This window comes from Otolemur garnettii, unplaced genomic scaffold, assembly GCF_000181295.1.
Source record: "Otolemur garnettii isolate 467f Iridium unplaced genomic scaffold, OtoGar3 scaffold00087, whole genome shotgun sequence".
NCBI lineage: Eukaryota > Metazoa > Chordata > Mammalia > Primates > Galagidae > Otolemur > Otolemur garnettii.
Window position 1 is genome coordinate 2,589,649 of NW_003852482.1, and position 8,211 is coordinate 2,597,859.

Consider the following 8,211-nt stretch of genomic DNA (forward strand, 5'->3'; position numbering starts at 1 on the left):
TGTTTGGCGGGCCCGGGCTGGGGATTCAAACCCGCCACCTTAGGTGTATGTGGCTGGCGCCTTAGCTGCTTGAGCCACAGGCGCCGAGCCCCCAGTTCGCTTTCTTAATGATGCCTTTTGATGCAGTTTTAAGGTCAGTGCCTTGAATCTCCTTTGAGAACCCTTTCCTGCCCTGAGGCGGTGAAGATGCTCTCTCTTGTTTTCTTCCAGAAGCTTGGTCGTGTTTACAGCTATGATCTCTACCACATGAATATTCCTTTTTTTTTTTTTTTAAATTTGAGACAGTTTCACTTTGTCGTCCTCAGTAGTAGAGTGCTGTGGTGTCACAGGTCACAGAAACCTCCAGCTCTTCTTGGGCTTAGGCGATTCTCTTGCCTCAGCCTTCCAAGTAGCTGGGACTACAGGCACCTGCCACAAGGCCTGGCTATTTTTTTGTTGCAGTTTGGCCAGGGCCAGGTTCAAACCTGCCACCCTCAGTATATGGGACTGGCGCCCTACCCACTGAGCCATAGGCATCACCCAAATTTCCTTGCTTTTGCTCTGAGGAGGCTGTTTGGAACCTTTGAGCACCATATCCCCTTGGCAGCATGAAGCTCCCTCTCAACTGGGGCTCAGGAACCAAACTGAGTGGGCTTTCTGTTGGTCTGTGGTATACAAGCCTTTGACACACAGAAGGTTACCAGAAGCTCAGTCATTGATGGAGCAGCTCCAGCGGGGCAGGGTGAGCCTGGCATTCTGCCCATTGGCCCCTTGAACTTAGCAGTGCTGGTGCCTGACACAGATGCTTCCAAAGTGTCTCTCTCAGGGTTCTTTTCATTTTCTGGACATGAAGGAGCAGGCCCCAAGTGGGGACTGCAGGCATGAACATCTGTTACCTATTGGGGGGTTGCCACAGACTCCCCGCTGGTGTTGGCAGTGCACATTCGTGGCCACTGGGGAGGGGGCACAGGGCTGGAGCCCCAGGGCACACAGGGCCTCCAGTAGGGAGGCAGGAGTTAGAGCCTGGGGGCAGGGCTGCCCTGCTGCATACACCTGGCTCATGTCTGCCCCAAGCCACAGGGAGAGAATGTGCTCCCTGTCCTGCTGCTGCTCTGAGTGGTGTCCCACTTAAAAGCAGCCGGAGGGAGCCCCCTCCCATCCTGGCATCTCTACTTCTTCCCCAGTGGTTGCAGGACGTGCTGGGCCAGGTGCTGGACGCACTAGAATACTTGCACCAGCTAGACATCATTCACAGGTGATCAGGGCCGCCACCTCCAGGGACTGTTTTGCTGCCTCAGGAGAAAAGGCAGCATCTGTTGGGGGCTGGGGATGGGTACAGGATGGGTGGCAGGTACCAGCCTTACAAGCCCCTCCCTCGAGTGGAGCATGGTGCCCTCCTCTGAGCAGTGCCAGGGCCTCACATGCTGACGTGTGCACAGCTGTATGGAGGTGTAATGGCTGGGGTAGGCTGCTCTGAAGTACAAGATGGGGGCTGGGGGGGCGGCTTCCTCCTCTGGGTCCGGCATGGGCTACAGCACACCCCATCCCAGCTATCAGCAGTGTGGCTCTTGGCTTCAGAACCCATAGTCTGAAGGGGTTGGGAGCTGGCTCTGATTATGAATACCAATATATATGTGTTGTTTTTGAGACAGAGTCTAACTCTGTTGTCCTGGGTAGAGTGCAGTGGCATCATCATAGCTCACAGCAATGTCAAACTCCTGGGCTCGAGCAATCCTCTGCCTCAGCTTCCTGAGCAGCTATGACTAGAGGTATGAGCCACTGTACCCAGCCAACAAAATCTTATTTAAAGAAGAGAAAAACCAGGCAGACCACATGTACAGAGGGAATGCTCATGATTCAGCGTGTCTCCAGACAGTGCACAATGGCTGCAAACCCAGCCCTATTGCACAACTGAGACCTACAAAGGGGTGAACACATTGCTGAGGGGCCTTGGACTGGCTAAGTGTGTGTATTCCTGCGTATGGTTGGGTTTTTCCCTCAGGTTAAAATAACTAAGTGTATTTTCTGTTTATGGGAAATAATCACTGAAAAAGTAGGCAAAGAAGGGGAATTTTCTGGAGAAGAGAGGAGGGTGTGGGCTGCCACTGCAGAAGTGGTTGGGGTGCGGGCAGGGAGTTGGCCGCCCAGGTGCATGCCAGCCTGGGACCACCCAGCAGCCCTGCAGCACCCAGGAAGGCCCCCTCTTGGTTTCAGGAACCTCAAACCCTCCAACATCGTGCTTGTCAGCAGCAGCCACTGCAAACTGCAGGAGCTGAGCTCCCACACACTGATGGTTGATGAAGCCAAGTGGAACGTCCGTGCAGAGGAAGGTGGCTGGGGTCTACGCAGGCTGTGGGAGTGGCACTGGCGAGGAGGGAGGGGCTGCTCCTGGGGGTCTGGAACGAGGTGCTGCCAAACTGCTCTTTGCTCAGAGGTCCCATCAGAGCCCCTGCTGTGTGGACTCCAAAGAGCCCCTTTGCCTGACTGAGCAGGAGTACAACCAAGGGGGCAGATGTGGGGCTCAGAAGACATCCAGCAGTGCGGGGCATGGCAACTCACACCCATAATCCTAGCACTCTGGGAAGCTGAGGCAGGAGGATCCCTTGAGCTCAAGAGCTTGAGACCAGCCTGAACAAGAGCGAGACCCTGTCTCTACCAAAAATAGAAAAATTAGCCGGGCATTGTGGCAGGCACCTGTAGTCTCAGCTGCTCGGGAGGCTGAGGCAGAGGATTGCTTGAACTGAGGATTTTGAGGTTGCTGTGGCCTGGGCTGATGCCATGGCACTCTACCCAGAGCAGAGTGAGACAGTCTCAAAAACAAACAAAAAAGAAGACACCAGCATTTAGGAAAATGATGTAGCAGCTTCTGAAGAAAGGAAATTAAAATGGGCAGAGGACCTGCCAGGTACCAGGTGCTGGCTCCACACGGATTACTCTGTGGAACCCTAAAATAACAGATAGGAGGGACAGGTGGCAAGGGGAGACGAGGTCTTTCCTTGGACAAAATGTCAGGACAGAGGTTCCCGGGCTGCAAACCTGTAACAGCTGTGAGTGGAGAGAACCACCACACTGAAAGTTCCAGAGAAGGGGCTGCACCTGTGGTTCAGTGGGTAGGGTGCCAGCCCCACATACTGAGGGTGGCGGGTTTGAACCTGGCCAAACTGCAACAAAAAAATAGCCAGGTGTTGTGGTGGGTGCCTGCAGTCCCAGCTACTCAGGAGGCTAAGGCAAGGGAATCGCCTAAGCCCAAGAGTTGGAGGTTGCTGTGAGCTGTGATGCTACAGCACTCCACCAAGGGTGATAAAGTAAGACTCTGTCTCTACCAAAAAAAAAAAAAAGTTCCAGAGAAGAGTCCCAGCTGGCAGTTGCTGGTGGCACTTTATCCTCAGTAGACAGAGGATGGTGGGTGTGTGGGGGGGGTGAGTGGTAGGATGGCTAGATAGCTGGGTACACGGGTGGGTGGGCAGGTAGGTAGGTGAGTGGTAGGCTGGATGACAGTGTGTGGATGGGTGGAAGTGTGGGGCCGCTGGAGGTGCAGGTGGCAGGGTCCTTGAAATCCAGCCAGTTGCTGTTTGCCTGGGGAAGGGAGGTCTAATGAAGGAGAGGCCACTTGAGACCAATAGGGGACTACGAGGCTGACCAAGGACCCTGCTCTGCTGCATCTTGCCTAGGATTCAGGTTTAGGAACTAGGGCAGGGTGACTAGAACTCTGCCCCAAGGTCCTGACCTTTAGAGGGGTCAAGGTGTTCAGAGAAGTGTGGATTTTAACCTTGGCACATTCTCTTTTGAACTCATGCGGCCAGAGTGGGCACACAGATACCCGGCACACACAGGTCCAGCCCAGTGCTGCAAGGTCAAGGCAGATGTCTAGCCGACCAAGGTCCTCTTGGTCCCCCACAGTATGTCTCCATCTCTCCCAGGAAGAATGACTGAAGGGCACCCAAGGAGGCACAGTGCCTCCAGAGGGCCCAGGACTCAATGGGCCTCACTCTGCTCCTGCCAACAGACCCCCTTCATAAGTCCTGGATGGCACCTGAAGCTCTCGGATTCTCCTTCAGTCAGAAATCTGACGTCTGGTCCCTGGGCTGCATCATCCTCGACATGACCAGCTGCTCCTTTGTGGAAGTGAGGGGGTGCCTGGGCGGGGGCCGGGGGCGGAGGCGGGGGCTTGCTCTTACCTCCTCATTCTGTGCCTCTGTCCAGGCTACAGGAGCCTTACCTCAGACCCCCATGCACTGGTAGGCTCTGTGTTAACAGCAGCTCCAAGAGTTGTCACAGACTTCTGATGGAGGATAAACCAAATTCAGGTGCCCTTGTTAGAGCTACAAGCAATGGGAAACACCCTGTGTAGTCCAGACACACCAGGGCTGGCATTGCTGCACATCCTTAGCATGCACTACTCTTGATCCTATCCCTGTTGGGGCCCCTGCACCAGGTCTACGGCCGGCAGTGGGGGTGGGGTGGGGGGAAGGCTTCTGTGGCCGCTCTGGCTGCAGGGAGGCTGGGGTCCTATTCTCTGCACTCAGAAGACAAAGTGGGGAGCGGTCAGATGGCCAGACCCCTGCACCTACTGTGCTTAGGAGCAAGGAAGCTCCCCTGCCTCCCCAGCTCCATGTACCAAGGTCCCCAGAGAGTACGAGCACTTTGGGGGCTTGTCACGTTCTAGAAGTGTCTGATTGCAGTCAGCCCGGCAGCACTGGACCTGGGCACTCTTAATCTGTCAGGTGGCATGATGACCTCCTGCAGCTGGGTCCATATCAGGGACTTTGTTGGCAGAACTGGACTGCAGAGTTGTGAGACAGCTCACACTACCTCTGAGCATCTATTTCTTTTTTTTAAAAACAGAGATGGGAGCTGGGCACAGTTGCTCATGCCTGTAATCCTAGCACTCTGGGAGGCTGAGGCGGGTAGACAGCTTGAGTTCATGGGTCTGAGACCAGCCTCAGCAAAAAGTCAGACCCCATCTCTACTAAAATAATAGAAAAACTAAGGCAAGAGGGTTGCTTAAGCTCAAGAGTTTGAGGTTGCTGTGAGCTATCACGTCACAGCACTCTACCCAGGGTGACAGCTTGAGACTCTGTCTCAAAGAAAAAAAAAGGGGTGGGGGGAGAGATGGGAGTCTTGCTCTGGCGCCCGGGCCGAAGTGCAGTGGCAGGATCACAGCTCACTGCAGCCCCAACTCCTGGGCTCAAGCAATCATCCTGCCTCAGCCTCCCAGAGTGCTGGGACTGCAGGCGTGAGCCACTGTGTCCGGCCAGTTTCTTCATAGAATTGTCCCTAGGGCCCAGGGAGTCTTGACATTGCCACAGGCAGCAGCTGCATCTGGCTGGCATCTGGTCCTCTGATTGCTGTTCCTCATTCCCAGGATGTCCTCTCCTGGTGGCCTGGGCCCAGTTTTCTTTTAGGTGAGGGAATGCACAAAACAGTGTCATCTTCCCTTGAAGGGCACAGAAGCCATGCACCTCCGGAAGTCCCTCCGCAAGGGCCCAGGCATCCTGAACGACGTCCTGAAGACAATGGAGGTGAAACAGATTCCAGATGCCAACATCTTCGTGGATCTTTTGCCGTTGATGCTCCAGATCAACCCCTTGGATAGAATAACCATCAGGTGAACTTGGGGTCAGGGTTTTATTTTAACCCAGTCGTTCTCAACCTTCCTAATGCCACGGTCCTTTAATACAGTTCCTGTGGTCATGACCCACAGGTTGAGAATCGTTTTAACCTATTAATTTACCTTTCATCATCTTTCCACTTAAACACGGATCCCTGGCTTTCTGCCATGACAACTCCATCACAGGCACAACTGGGCTTTTCCATGCTTTGGCCACCCCAGGCTTTGCTGCAATGGATGATCCTGAAGGCACTTGCAGGCACGTCTTTGAATGCTGGAGCAAGGCTGACTCCCCATCAGGCGTGGCAGGCACAGACCTGAGGCCCCACCATGCTCTTAGGGATCAGGAAAAAGTTTTAATTCTAACTTTATTTTAAAATCAGAAGAAAAAAATTAATATATAACAATGAATCCAGCCTGGGTTATATTTATCTTTTTTTTTTTTTTTGAGACAGAGCCTCAAGCTATCCCCCTGGGTAGAGTGCCATGGCATCACAGCTCACAGCAACCTCCAACTCCTGGGCTCAAGCAAGTCTCCTACCTCAGCCTCCCAAGTAGCTGGGACTACAGGCGCCCGCCACAACGCCTGGCCATTTTTTTGGTTGCAGCCATCATTGTTGTTTGGCGGGCCCGGGCTGGGGATTCGAACCCACCACCTTAGGTGTATGTGGCTGGCGCCTTAGCCGCTTGAGCCACAGGCGCCGAGCCGGCTATATTTATCTTTATACCAACATAGCATAAAGTCTGAATTTTTGTATGATTTTTATGGAGGAAAGGGCCCACAAAGGCAAGTGCCCAGGCTTAGGACATCCCCCACAGCCCAGGAGAGAGTCCTGTGCCTCTGCAGAGAGTCCCCAGAGTGGAACTGCTAGGAAGCTTGCCAGACACATTGAGGACATTGTGGGAGACCCTGCCAAATGGATTCCAAAACAGAAGGGTTATGTCCAGCCTCTGCCCCATCTGGCAGCCCTGAGCCAGAGGCAGAAGGAAAGCCACACGGGGTGTGTCAGGAAAGGCTCATTGGCTCCCTCTGCTCCTCCACTAGGGATGTGATTGACATCACCTTCGTAAAGAATTCATTCAAGTCCTCGTGTGTCACTCTGTTCCTGCACAGGCCGATGGTCCCTGAATTCATCACTGACACGCTGTTAGGAAGCAATATCGCCAGCATCTTAGGTGATATTGGGGATACAAAGGCAGAGGGGGTTGCTTGGCAATTCACACTGGACTTGCTCCTCACACATGGCCAGTGAATGGGAGGTTCCCAGGCTCCACCGCTCCATCCATCCCCAAGCACTGCTTTGCTGAAGAACCCTCCAGGTCCAGGGGTCCTCAAACTTTTTAAACAGGGGACCAGTTCACTGTCCCTTAGACCACTGGAGGGCCGGACTGTGGGCGCCGGGATGAGTCGGCTGCTAGGCAGGACAGGCAGTGGCGGCAAAAACACCTGGTGGGCTGGATAAATGTCCGAGGTGGGCTGCATGTGGCCTGCGGGCCGTAGTTTGAGGACGCCTGCTCCAGCCCTCCCAGTTACCTGTATAGCACAAAGTTCATCTCCATAGCCTGGCCCCACCTTGTTCTCTGCTCCTGCCACACAAATCCTCGGCAGCTACGATGTCCCACTCAGCACCCAACCTGCAGAACTCCCTGCCCTTTGCCTCCATACTCTGGCACACAGTAGCCCTGGGTGGCCTTCCTCACACAGCACATCTTGTGTGCCTCCTCAGTGCCCAGAGTAAGTGGCAGTTTGTACAAGTTTCAGGAGCTCCTAAGTTCAGACCTGTATTTGTCATGTGGCCCTAGTGGTCTCATCTGTGAAGTGGGGATGACCTTGTTTTGTGGTCACACGGGTCCAGGGAGATGACAAATCTGGCAGCCAGGTCCATGTGGTGGGCAATGCCCCCGCTCTCAGAAGGATCCTTTTCTGCTTTCCTGCCCTCGCAGAAGTCATGCAGAACTTCTCTAGCCAACCTGAAGTCCAGCTCCGGGCCATGAAGAAGCTTCTGATGATGCCTGAAGATGAGCTAGGTAGGAACCCCACTGCTCCCCGCAGCCTCCAGGGTACTGGTCCCTCACGTTCTCCCAGCTGGTGTGATCATATATCTTGGGGGTTTGTCTCTGTTCCTAGAAGGGTCCTGTGTTTTTGCCATATGCTTGGGTAGCAGGCAGCCTGGAGTTCCTCTGTTACCACTTCCACCAAGCAGAGGAGGAGGTGGCCAGGGGTGGCTCCCCTCACTTGATTTTAATGGATCCGTAAGAAACCATCACCACCTAGCTGTCTGGAGGATTTAAGTTCTACTTTCCAGTATTATAAGCACTATGATGTATATGCAGGTGCATGCCCTGTACACTGTGATGTGTATGTGTGTGCGTACACTATGTTGTATATGCAGGTGCATGCTGTGTGTACTGAGATGTGTGTTATACTATGATGTATATGCAGGTGCATGCTGTGTGTACTGAGATGTGTGTTATACTATGATGTATATGTAGGAGGATGCTGTGTGTACTGAGATGTGTGTTATACTATGATGTATATGCAGGAGCATGCTGTGTGTACTACGTGTGTTTATACTATGATGTATATGCAGGTGCATGCTGTGTGTACTGAGATGTGTGTT

The 8,211-nt window shown here is 53.6% G+C and overlaps 1 protein-coding gene across 2 annotated transcripts in view; it reads left to right on the forward strand.

The window, feature by feature from the left end:
* STKLD1 (serine/threonine kinase like domain containing 1) overlaps positions 1 to 8,211 on the forward strand; it is a 28,817-nt gene that overhangs the window by 13,434 nt on the left and 7,172 nt on the right. The window contains exons 6-11 of one of the 2 annotated variants that reach the window (XM_012808222.2): positions 1,164 to 1,234; positions 2,194 to 2,309; positions 3,986 to 4,104; positions 5,424 to 5,587; positions 6,636 to 6,766; positions 7,535 to 7,618. In XM_012808222.2, the coding sequence (XP_012663676.1) occupies positions 1,164 to 1,234; positions 2,194 to 2,309; positions 3,986 to 4,104; positions 5,424 to 5,587; positions 6,636 to 6,766; positions 7,535 to 7,618 (685 nt within the window). The remainder of the gene's footprint in view (positions 1 to 1,163; positions 1,235 to 2,193; positions 2,310 to 3,985; positions 4,105 to 5,423; positions 5,588 to 6,635; positions 6,767 to 7,534; positions 7,619 to 8,211) is intronic. The other variant, XM_023516103.1, reaches the window with a different exon arrangement.